Source organism: Balaenoptera physalus (genome assembly GCF_965194825.1).
Source record: "Balaenoptera physalus genome assembly, chromosome: 6".
NCBI lineage: Eukaryota > Metazoa > Chordata > Mammalia > Artiodactyla > Balaenopteridae > Balaenoptera > Balaenoptera physalus.
This window is the reverse complement of record NC_138885.1, coordinates 131,942,879-131,955,405: the sequence shown is the minus strand read 5'-3', so window position 1 is coordinate 131,955,405 and position 12,527 is coordinate 131,942,879. Positions and strand designations below refer to the sequence as shown.

At 49.5% G+C, this 12,527-nt stretch overlaps 1 protein-coding gene and 1 pseudogene across 2 annotated transcripts in view; one reads left to right on the top strand and one right to left on the bottom strand.

The window, feature by feature from the left end:
* Positions 1-12,527, bottom strand: part of INPP5D (inositol polyphosphate-5-phosphatase D) — a 129,728-nt gene that overhangs the window by 39,062 nt on the left and 78,139 nt on the right. Inside the window, exons 7-10 of the mRNA XM_082465999.1 lie at positions 10,053-10,133; positions 9,831-9,902; positions 8,197-8,320; positions 430-536 (exon numbers count right to left, since the gene is read on the bottom strand). Coding sequence (XP_082322125.1) covers positions 430-536; positions 8,197-8,320; positions 9,831-9,902; positions 10,053-10,133 — 384 coding nt within the window. The remainder of the gene's footprint in view (positions 1-429; positions 537-8,196; positions 8,321-9,830; positions 9,903-10,052; positions 10,134-12,527) is intronic.
* Positions 8,564-9,716, top strand: LOC309662942 (calmodulin-binding transcription activator 1 pseudogene; annotated as a pseudogene). The gene is made up of 2 exons: positions 8,564-8,616; positions 8,806-9,716. The product of its transcript is annotated as a calmodulin-binding transcription activator 1 pseudogene (transcript).

Sequence of the window (12,527 nt, the reverse complement as noted above, 5' to 3'; positions counted from 1 at the left end):
CTTATTCCAGCAGCCAGGCCTGGCAGGGACTCTCACTTCTGCAGAGTGGGGCAAAGTGTAGAAATGGAGGGAGCGCTGGTTGAGACTCAGATTTAAGTCTGGGGTGCCCCTGAGGGCCTCCGGGTGCATCCCGGGGAAGTTCAAAGCCCCCCAGTGGGGCTCAGGGCTAGTAAGACATGGCTGATAAAGGATGCACTCTCTCAGGGGCAGGCGTGGTAGCAAAGGGAGAGGATGGAGCTGTGATGTTTGAATCCCAGCTGGCCTGGAACGCACCCCCTCAGCTTCCTGCGCTTGGCTTTCCCAGGTGGGAAAGGGGTTGTGAGAGCTGAGTGAGCCCATGGTACCAACTTCCAGGCACACAGCAAGCCTCAGAAATCGTGCGTTCCTCACTCCCCTCTTGGCCCATCTTAGTGGTTTGTCGTCACTTACTTTGGAGTCAGCAAAAACATATTCCTTCCGCACGGTCTTCTCCTTCTCTGTTTCCACCAAAATCACCAACTTGTTCAGAAACTTCTGAGACTTGATGAGCTGCAGGACTGAAGAGGGATGAAAGTTCATTTTTCTCATCATCACCCAATATGTAGAGTCTCCACTATACTCTGGCACTTGACCATCAACAATCCTGACTTTTCCGTGTCCAGGCTGAGCACCATATTTGTGCCTGGTCTCCCAGATCCTTGCTCCTCTTACAGGGAGGAGCTCATGGCTGGGAAGGGTGGTGCCTGGAACAGGAAGGGTGGCCTGGCTGGAGCAGAGACAGTGTGACTGTCCATCTTTTCAGCTCCCTCCCTCTCTCCCTTCCTTCTCTCTCTCTCTCCTCCTCCCTATCTCTTTTCCTTCCTTTCTCTTCCTCCTTTCCCTCTTGTGCTTGTTTTGAATTTATATCTAAATGAAAAATTAAATATTTTTACTTCTATCAACGACTAAAAGACTCAAATTGTTCTACAAGATTTTTATGAACAATAGCACTCCCCAACCCCACCTCCCTCCAATGTCCTGCTCCCTAGAGGCAACCACTTTCAATTCTTTTAATGGATTCTTTTGGAATTTTACTTCATGACTCTAAATAAGATGCTTATATTGTTACTTCCTGGTGTTTCAGTCTTAGGTATTTTTATTACATATTGACTCCCCACTGTAGAAGATGAAGGTTTAGCTCTCTTTCACATTTACAACCTGTTCCCCCACTTCACCGTTCCCCTCCCCCTGCCAATGTATAATTTCAGTCCCTCCATCATCCTTCTAATAATTATATCATCATTTTGGCCAGATAAGCATTCAGTGTTTATTATGGGAATGCTCTTGACAGACAAGCCCTGATTGCTTTCTTTTTCCTACACAACTTTCTGTTTTTCCTGGAGTTAATAATTGCCATATTTTTTCAGTGGTCCTAACTCTCTCCGTTTGTAACTCTCTTTTCTGTGTGGTCAAGCACTTTCATCAGTTTCATCATCCTGAGGGAGCCTCTCCCAGAGCCTCTGGGCCTTCTCTTCTCCAGACTGGTGCAGAGCCTTCTCTAGGCCTGATGCAGAGCCGTTACTTTAGGGCCTTCCCTTTCCATCATCTGGGAAATCCATTCACCTCTGTCTCTCTTGTACTGGATCCCATGTTGTCCTCTTCCTCGGTTTATGCCTTCATTTTGGTAGAGCAACATCTCTAGTAGCTTTCCAAGAAAGAAGGGATGGGGTGATACATTTCTGGAAGCTTTGCATGTCTGAAAACTACCCTCACACTTCACTGACACAACTCTAAGTTAGGAATAATTCTCCTCAGGACTCTGGAGACCTTGCTCCATCGTTTCTAGTTTGCAGCATTGCTGCTGAGAAATAAAACATCACATCATTCTAATCCATCTTTACGCAGAAGAGTTCACATGGCAAGCCTGACTGCTATCCTTGGAAAGTCTGCTTGAAGGTGGCCCTTGGTTGGCATCTAGGACCTTGGATTTGGGGAGGGTTCCCAGCATCCCCAGAACTAAGAGCAACTCACTGTGCCTGTGGTGTTTGTACCAACAGCGTGGTTTACACTGAATATTTGTTTTCCTTCTGGGAGTCTGGGTGTGTACCAGGCAGAAGGTGACTACATGACCAGCCCCCAGTAAAATCCCGGGATGCTGAGTCTCTAACAAGCATCCCTGGTAGATGACATTTCACATGTGTTGTCACAACTCATCAAGGGAGGAATTAAGCATGTCCTGCGTGACCCCCAGAGGGAAAGAAGGACTTCTGGAAGCTTGTGCTTGGTCTCTCCTAGACTTCATCCCAGGCACATTTTCCCTTTGCTGACTGTGCTATGTCCTTTCACTGTAACAAACCACAGCTATATGACTCTACACTGAGTCCTGGGAGTTTTCCTGGAGAATCACTCACTGTACCTGGATCATGGTCTTGGGGACCCCGGACACAGGCGATAATCTATCTTTTGCTTTGAAGTTTTTAGGATTTTTTCTTAGAATCCAGTGTTATGAGACTTTCCAAAGTTGCATGTGCCTCAGAGTGTGCTGGACACTCGGTGGGCCATTTTCAGTCTGGAAACTGATATTGTTCAGTCCTGAGAACTTCTCTTGAATTGTTTCTTCAATGTATTTTCTCACTGTTTCCCGGTTTTCTCTTACTGACTCTCATTATATTGGTATCGGACCTCCTGGACTGGTCTTCTAATTTTCAAAAATCCCTTCTCTCCTATTTCTCCTCACTTTGTCCTTTTGTTCTACGTTCTGGGAGCTTTCCTAACTTTATCTTTCCACCATTCCTTTGAGTTATTTTAAAAATTTCTGGGCTTCCCTGGTGGCGCAGTGGTTGAGAATCTGCTTGCCAATGCAGGGGACACTGGTTCAAGCCCTGGTCTGGGAAGATCCCACATGCCGCGGAGCAACTAGGCCCGTGAGCCACAACTACTGAGCCTGCGCGTCTGGAGCCTGTGCTCCGCAACAAGAGAGGCCGTGATAGTGAGAGGCCTGCGCACCGCGATGAAGAGTGGCCCCCGCTTGCCACAACTAGAGAAAGCCCTCGCACAGAAACGAAGACCCAACACAGCCAAAAAAAATTAATTAATTAATTAATAAAAAAAAAATTTCTGAAAAAAGATTCTGCTATAATGTTTTTATTTTTCCTTACTAATCTCCTGTTCCCTTCCTCCTCCTTTTTCTTCATTTTTATTTTGCTCTCGGAATGCTCCTTTAGTAGCATTCTGTTCTTGTTTCCTGGTCCAATTTCTTTTCACTGTCATAATTTGTTTCCTGCACGTTTCCTATTCCAGGGTTCTCTCCAATGTCTGGTGGTCCTTGGCTGTGGATCCCAAGAGTGCCAGTGGGGGACTGTCCAGCAAGGTTTCTCCACTGGGTGGCCTCACGGGTTGATTTGTGGGGAACCTCTTCATGGCAGTGTCTTTAGATTTTTGTTCCTGGGCTGGTCACGTGGTCCAGGAAGAATCTTCCGACTGCCTGCCTGCAGGGTGTGGGCCTGGCTGGCAGCACCCCGAGCTGGGCAGGGGTGAAGGCTGGCGTCTCAGCGTTCAGAAGTAACTGTTGTTGAGCCCTCTGTTTTTGGTAGTTTCCTCTGCCCTCACCAGGCCCGGTGTCCCCCAGTCCCTTACCCTCCTCCAGAGAATAAAGCTCAGGTCTTCCGCCTAATGTGTGAGGGGTAGCCGCCGGCTGCATGGCACGGACAGGGATCTGGTGGGTCTAACGCTTTTAAAGAGATTTTCATCCAATCCTGCTGTTTATAACCCCAGCTTCACCCTCACTCCAGGGGCCCCGGTTGCTATCGATTCCTATGCCCTTTGTGGTTCCGTGGTATGTCAGGCGTCTCAACTTTTCCTATGCCATACTTAAAATTTAGCTTTTTTGGCTCCTATAAGTTGGTTATCATTATCCATCTGCTTTCCAGCATTCAGAATTGTGTTGCCGTTCTCTTCCCTCCTGTTTTCTTTGTCCCCGTGAGTTTTGCCTTTAGGAAGGGAACTGACAATCGTGTGTGTCTTCAGCCACCATCTTGAGCTGAAGTCTCACTCTAGGGAAATCGTGGGGGGGCCCGTGCTCTCAGAAGTCCCCTCAGCCTTGTCAGAGGCAGTCAGTGTCCCACAGCGTGACTCCTACTGCTGCCAACCGGAATGCCCCAGCTTCTCCAAATCTGCTGCTATTAGGCTATGTCTCCTTCCCTCTGAATTTCTGGTTTTCCTTCTATTTGCAGGACTGTGTCACGCCCCTGGGACGTGACATCTTGCTTGCTCAGAATTAGTATTATTAATACTATTATTAGTGTTAGTAGCAGGGTCAGTAAGTGGCCCACTTGTTCCCATACCTAGTTACATAGAATCGTTTTGGTTCCTCTTCCCTTGCCCCTCTCCATCTCCTCCATCAGCCGGTCTGAGCAGTTCTACCTCCAGAACGTTCCCAATCTGCCTATCTTTCCCCATCTCAAGCCACCACCACCTCATGCCGGCCACTGTCACAGCCCTTTAATTGGTTTCCCTGTCTCTGCCTGCCCTCTGCCACCATTTATTCTCAGCACAGCAGCCAGAGTTCATTTTAGAGGGGATCACACCATTCCCCTGCTTGAAACCTCCAAACAGTGGCTCACTGCACTTAGAACACACCCCGGGTCACCAGGGCCCCGTGACCTCTTCATCCTCCGAAGTCCCAGGCAGAGCCACCTCTGTGGTGTGAAGCTTCCCCGCACAGCCCCACACAGAGCTCGTCAGTCCTCCTCCAGGGCTAACCTCACATCTGACCCACATTCTAATACATGCGCACAGGTCAGCTTTTTCTCCTGAACTGCAGATTCTTTGAAGGAGGGCTATAACTCAGGGCTGGCCCACGGAAGATGCTCAAAAGAAAAATGCCCGTCGAATTAACTGACAAGAATTCACAGTGCTTCTCAGAATCCTGAGGAGCTTTTCTTTCAGTCCAGAAACCTCAAGTTTTTAGAGCAATCAGGCACTCTCTGACAATCTCCTTACTCACTGTAGGTTTCTGTTTCCTTTTGTCAAAGTTGGGTCCACTCCTTTCAGTTGTCAGTCAGTCTCTGTGGCCGTTAAGAGGAAAGTATGGTTCTAAGCCCATCACTTTCAACAGCCCTCCCCTGCTCACACCCTCAGTAAGTCCCCAGCTCTCCTGCCCAAGTTGGCAGTGGACGGAGCGGTCCTGCCCCAGCACTGCGATCCCAGCTCTGCGTGAATATGACAGCTTGTTACACTCCAGTGTCTAGGGACTTTGTTTCCTGATCCGTCGTCCTCCTCACTGTTTGGTTCTGCCTTCCTCAAAGCTGCCTTGGAGGGATAATTATATGATGATGGTGGTAGCAGCCAACTTTTTGAGCATCTACTAGACGCTAGACACTGTGTACTTTGATGTTTACTTATTGAAGACTCACGGCAGCCCTATAGGATGCTACTATACCTATTTGACAGAATAATAAACTGAGGACAGAGAGAGGGCACTAGACCAAGGTCACAACTGGCTGACCTGGGACTCAAGGCTGGGCTTCTAACACCTCCCTGTGCTCCTAACACCACTTTTCTCCTTTCTGCATCCCACATCCTGCACAGGGCTGGTCCCCAGACTTCCATCCCCCCTGCTGCCCTGAGAGTATCCCTTGGACCTTCGTGCCACAGCCCAGGTGGCACTCAGGAGCAGGAGGTTGCGGGACAGGGCAGGCCCCTGTGGGGAAGCCCCCATGGCCTCTACCTGGACACTTTGCTGTGGGGTCAGTGCTGCCTCTGGGCACATGGGATGTACTTTTACAGGCATTAGCTCGCCTACTCATGACAAGCTTATTATTCCCATTTCACAGATGAGAAAATGGAGGTACAGAGCAGTTAAGCAACTAGGCCAACATGATACAGCCAGCAAGTGTCAGAGCCTAGATTTGAACCTGGGCAGTCTAGCCCCGGAGCCCATGTGTGCTCTTATCCTCTGTCCTGCTGTTCCCAGCATAGTGTCTGACATCGAGTTGGTGCTGAACACACAATCCCCTTCCCGCCCCGCCTGGATATCCAGCCCTAGGAGGTTCTAGGGGTGATGGGTGGTAACTGCAGGGCTTGGCTGTCAGGCCAAATATCTGCCATCTGAATAGACAGCTCAGGCCAGTGTTCTTGACGGGGCGAGGCTGTGGCTCGTGTCGTGTACCCTAGAGACCCCTGTGGGATGTGCTGTGACCTGCTCCTATTTGCCATCTCTGCTGGCGAGAGCTTCAGAGTGGGTGGTGCTGACCCAGGACAATATCTGAAGGCCACTCCAACTCATGGGCTAAATGACAGTGGGCAGACAGCGTGGAAACACAGCCCACGCTCCCTACAGGCATCTGCTTGGCCAGGCTAGTGCAGTGGGATCTTCCCAACTTTTCCACACCAGCCATCGGTCATGGTCTCCAACTAGAACCTGCTTCCAGAACATTCCATCCCACAAGTCAGGCATCTAACAGAACCAGAGGAGAGTCCTCTGCTTCCAGACAGCAGGAGAAAGATTTTACATGGTGACCGCATGCATACAATTTCTATGTGTGTGCATGTGTATGTATAACTACAACACAAGTTTCATGAAAAAATATTTACCTTTACTCTCTACTTTGATGTTTTCTGTTTTTCCTTCTCTGTTCTTTCTCTTCTCATACTACTTTATTAAGAACAAAAGATACTGATCATGCCTGGAACTGCCAGGTAAAATACAGGATGCCTGGGATTCCTTTACAGAAAAAGGCATACCTTTTTACTGTAAGTGTGTTCCAAGTATTGCATGGGACATACTTATACTAAAACTTTTCCATTGTTTATCTGAAATTTAAATTTAACTGGGCAGCCTATATTTTTATTTGCTAATCTGGTATCCCTACTTATATGCTACTAAACAAATTTTGAGCCCCTGCAGAATAAAAAATACTGTTTACAGACCAGAGGGACTTTGTCTTCAGGGGTTTGAAAACCTGAACTGGAATACAAACTGCTGTGTGAAATTTGAGGGGAGAGTCCACAGCACTTACCAAGTATCTCAGGGAATCTGTCGGCCAGGTAAGGATAAAATGAGATCAAGTAAGGAAATGTGGCTCAGAAAATATCATGTTACGATACATAGGCTCCCCGCATTGTACAGATGGAGAAACTGAGGCTTGGAGCTGCCCCCTCCCTGGCAGGCCAGCCTCCGAGGCCAGTGACGCCAGGGGCACATCTGAGCATTTTCCCCCATTCTGCTTGGTTGCTGCCCAAAGCCCTGCTGTCCTGCAGGGGTCCCTCCCCTGGGAGCCTCTCTGTAGCCTTTCTCCTCCCCTGACCTTGGCCACACTGCAGGCTGTCACTTGCCATCCTCACTATCAAGGTTGCCAATTCTAGACTCTGCCTCCAAAACTGCCTCCCCGCCCCCTCCCCAGTTATTCTCCATCCAACCTGTGGCCTTCTTCGGAGCACTCAGTAATAGCTGAAATCATCGTATTGACATATTTATTGGCCACTCAATGCATTGGAATGTAAATTCCACGTGACAGAGCCTTCGACCATCCTGCTCACCCTGGATCCCCAGTGCCTGGCCCACAGCAGCTTCTCTATGTTTTTGGCGTGTGAACATTTTCCATTTTACTGATGAGTTTGTTTGAAATGCAAAGCCTCAGTTGCCCAGAGTTGGCTCCTATGTGCTAGGCTTTCCTAAGGAGCCTTACACGTAGATCCATTCACATGAGCCTTATCATCCCCACTTTACAGACAAGGAAACTGAGGCCCAGGAAGGTTAAGTGTCACGTGCAAGGTCACACTGGTGCTAAGTGGCTGAGCTGGGATGTGAATTCAGACAGAGCTCATGCCTTTAATGCCATGCTAAACTGTTTCTCTGTCTGTGCTACCCTAGAGATGCAGCCTGATCCGGTCAGCAGGGCCTGAACCAGGCACAATGATGACCACACGCGTCAGCCTGGCTCCTAGCAGGGGAGAGCATGAACACACGTGGAACCGCCACCCAGGGCCAAGTAAGCTCATTTCCCCAGGGTGGGAGGAAGCAGGTGGAGCGTACAGGGCAGGCCTCAAGGTAGAGGGGGCACGAGAGGGGAGCCTTAGGACTGGGGGTTCCCACAGGCAGGCTGAGGGTTGGTGGGTACCCCAGCCGAGGGCGGAAGGTGCCTGGCAGGACTTGCTTTCCCAGCAGGCTGCTGCTGACCGGCCACAGTAAGGGCACTAGCAGAATGAGAACTTTACAGACGTGAGGGGGGGCCTTACTTTTCTTGTGGCTGTAGAACTTGTCCTCAGAACCATCCTTGGACTTCTTAATTATCAGTTTCCCAGATTCAACATCAACTTTGAGCTGCAATTTCTGAGGAATGCCCAGAGATTCTGACTTCACCTGTGAAAAGGAGGTGGGCGGGGTGGGAGGGGGAAGGAGGGGAGGGGAAGAGGAGATGTTGGTTATCCCTTCTCTGTGCTTTCACGGTGCCAGTCTGTGACCCCTTGTCGATATGACTGGGCAGCCCTTGGCCACGTGTCCAGCCCTGGTGTCCCTCCCCTGCGGCACCACTGGGCTTCTGTTTCTGAGCCTCCCCTGCCGCAGAGGGAGTTTCTGTGGGCAGATCCTGAGAGTCGCTAAAACATGGGAGGAGCCCAGCTTGTCCATTGTGTGCACATCAGCTATTCCGCCAACAGGTTTGGTGGAGGGAACGGATGAACGACTGGAAGATGGTTTATTCACAGCTGAACGTGACAACACTCATTAATCGGATGTGTCATCTACTTCCACAAAGGATTTCAGTAACAGATTTACGCTCCTGGGCCTCGTTACAACCAATAAATGAACATTCACTGATAATAATTAGGAAAAAGACAATTGCCTAGGCATGTTCAGAAGATAGAAATACATCTTAATACCGATTTGTCATCAGGGCTAGGAAGGATTTGGGGGTGGGCATCCTGTCCTGCTTCTGAATGTGGAACCAGTGCTGGGCAAAAAGAAAAGAAAAACAGCGCGTTCGGGGTCCGGGTCGCGAGGAGGAGGAGGAAGTGGCCCGCGGAGGGAAAATGGCTGCCGAAAACAAGCCGGAAGAGCGTTTCCCGAAGCGTATTCTGCGGAACTAGCACCTACCGTGTTCTCAACACCGTGCCACCTATAGAAGATGATCATGGAAACAGCGAGAGTAGTCATGTAAAACTCTTTTTACCGAAAAAGCTGCTTGAATGTCTGCCGAAATGTTCAAGTTTACCCAAAGAGAGGCACCGTTGGAACACTAATGAGACATCATGACGCAGCCGTCCTTTTGGATTTCTTTTTAGTAATGTGTGACCCTTCACCTTTGATCCCCTGACCTGCATTACCTTGGTAACCATTTCATTTCATTTTTTGATTTTGGTGTACAAGCTGTAACATTTCATCTCTAAAAGTGTCACACGCTGATTTCCTCAAATAGAGATTCCCCTTTGAGCGATTAAAAAAAGAAAAAAAAAAAGAAAAGAAAAGAAAAACAAATTTCTGGGCCTGGAGATTCTAACTCAGTCACTTTCAGGGAAGTCACAGGAATCACTTTTTTTTCCCCCGAATCCCTCCTTGAGGCACTATTTTGCAGCCAGTTCGGGGAGGCCCTCTGTTTGATGACACTCACTGCCCCCATTTGGAGCAGGACGAAGTTTTGGCATCTTGGGCCAATGAGAAGCTCCTTCCTTGGGAGCCTCCCCACGGCGAAGGTTCCACAGGTTCATCTGGGCACCCATTCTACGGTTTAATCATCTTCCCAGGGAGCTGGTTCTGCTGACCGTCAATCTCAGCCCAGCCGTTGGGCCCCCTCCTGAGCCAAAAGCCCCCCTTCCACAGGGACCAGAATGCCCGCCAGGCCCCTCCTGTGAAGCACAAGTCCACAGCCACTTACCTCAAAGGTGACTGGTGGGATGAGGGAACGCCGGTGGGAAGACTCGGGACCCTCATGCAGCAAGGCCTTGACCTGTGGGCAGGAATGCACGGGGCCCTTCAGGCTGGGAGGTGAAGGGAAGGCAGTACAGGTTGGGACAGAGTCACAGGGATACCTGGGCATTCTCCAAGCGAAGAGGGGGCCAGAGAGAAGTCCAGGGAAGCTGCAGGGCCCCCCACATACCTTTTCTTCAATAGAAGACAGGAGACTTGTCAGTTGGCTGAGCTTGGCCACCATGTTGATCGGATTGGCCTCACCAGGCACCTGGGACATGAGGAAAAGAGCAAACAAGGACGGGATGCTGGGTGCCAGCCACTGAGAGGCGTCAGGCTGAGCGCTTTCCATGCTTCATCTTGGTTCATCTCCCTAACAACCCCACGAGTACGATTATTGTCCCCCTTTGCAGACAAGGAAATCAGGGATATGTACAACCATCTCAAAATTATCATGACCAAAAAATACATCTTCCTTTCTTCTTCCCTCTAAATCTGCTTCTTCCCTGGTGCTTCTCAGTTGCTTAAACAAAACCCGAGGCCTGTCCTCGATGATAACCTTTCCGCCCTCCTACATGTACTGCATCGGTGCTCCTGCTTCCAAAACACGGCCGTCCCCTGCTCGAAACCCCCTCGTCCAGCTGCTTCCCACCACTGAGAGGAAATGATCCAAACTCTTAAAGGCTCTGTATGATCCACCCCTCAGCCCCAGCCACGCTCATCCTCACTTCTGATCTGCCCTTGGCCTTGAGCTACACTTTCTGAGGAATCCCTAGAAACATGGATGTCACCTGAGAAGGCCACTTCCTTGTCATTCAGGTCTCAGAGCCACAGAGAGGTCTTCCCTGACCACACGAGCTAAAATCATCTCTACTAGATCACCCTGCTTTGTTTCATACCAATCACCACGATTGTTTATTTGCTCTTTGTGTATTTCCCCTGCTAGAATGTAAACAATGTGAGAATTGGGACCGTGAGAAATGTGTCCGGTGCTGTGACATTGGTGCTTGGCCAGTGAAGATGCCCGGTAAAGTTGTTCAATGCATGCCTGAGGCCCAGAGAGCTGAAGTTACCTGTCAGAAGTCACACAGCTAGTAACGGCACAGCAGGCCAGGAAACCATGTCTGCTTGGCACCAAGTCCACGGTCTCAAGCATTTATTCACAGAACAAATACTTACAAAGCACCTATTCTGTGCCAGACACGTTTCCAAGGTGCTGGAGATGTAGAGTTAAAAGGGCACCATCCCCGCCCTCCACTAGGACAAGAACACCAGACTTGACGATCTTGAACACCAAGCAGAGTGGAATGAGGGTTATCACCAACGAGGAGATGTCCCTTTACCCCACCCCTTCCTGAATAAGTCAGCCAGGTTACACAGGCTTTTTTTTTTTTTTAATAAGTATTATTATTATTTAAAGATTTTATTTATTTATTTATTTATTTTGGCTGCACTGGGGTCTTAGTTGCCACACGCGGGGTCTTAGTTGCCACACGCAGGATCTTCGTTGCCGCCTGTGCACTCTTAGTTGTGGCACGCGGCATCTAGTTCCCTGACCAGGGATGGAACTCAGGCCCCCTGCATTGGGAGCGCAGAGTCTTACCCACTGGAACCCCAGGGACGTCCCTACAGAGGCTTCTGACCTCAGTTTCCCAGCAGCCGCTTTAGCTCTCTCCTTCTGCTGTCACCAACCCCCATCACTTCTGACCATCAGCTGTACCGCCGCTATGGCCACCTCCAGCACAGCCATCACCGCCATCATCGGGGCAGTTACTCTTTGTCACGACTTTCTCTAATTCTTTTTGGTTTGGCCCTTGCTCCTTGATAAAGCTCTCAATCAGTCTTCAGTTATTATTGATCAGCGGGAGGGCTCAAAAGAGTGGAGCTGAGATGCAGGTAAGAATGGAGCAGGACAGCAGGTGGGAGAGTACAGGATCCCCTGTTTTAGGGGTGCTTTTCTCATAAAGAGTTGAAAAGATGGCCGATTCAAACCCCCTCATCCTCTTTCAGACACTGGAGATCGCCTGCTTGCTACCCGGGCCATCACCTGGTGGTAGGATGGTGTCTTCCCCACTCTCTCTTTGAATCTATGTCTTTTGCGGCAGGTTTGGCAAAGATGTACAAAGTATAAATGAAGCTACCAACCAAGTGGGAGTTAGTTCTTGGAACAAAAGGTATTAGAAGAACGCTGGAGCTTAGCCTCTACTGCCTCGTTAGGCAGAATACATATGACCATGTGATGGGTTCGTATGCTATGCCCAGTGTGTTTAAGATGTATTGACTCTTCTAGTCCTTGGTTTGCAGATGGGGAAATTGAGTCAGAGTGGTGAGTCACTTGTTCAAGGTCACACAGCTGGTGTTGACCTGAGATTTGAATGTAGATCTCGCCCAGTGGGTCTCAGCTGGTACGGATTTCGCCCTCTGGGGCCATTTGACAATGTCTGGAACATTTTGAGTTGTGAAAATTGGGGGATGCTAATGGCATCTAGCGGGTAGAGGCCAGGATGTGTTAACATCCTACAAGGCACAGAACAGTCCCCCACAGCAAAAAATGACCCGGCCCCAAATGTCACTAGCGTTGAGGTTGAGGGCAAAATTCACAACTCAGCCTCAATGTGGGCGAATTGGTCTGAGTGCCACCTGTGGGTTTGTAGAAGCTGACCTA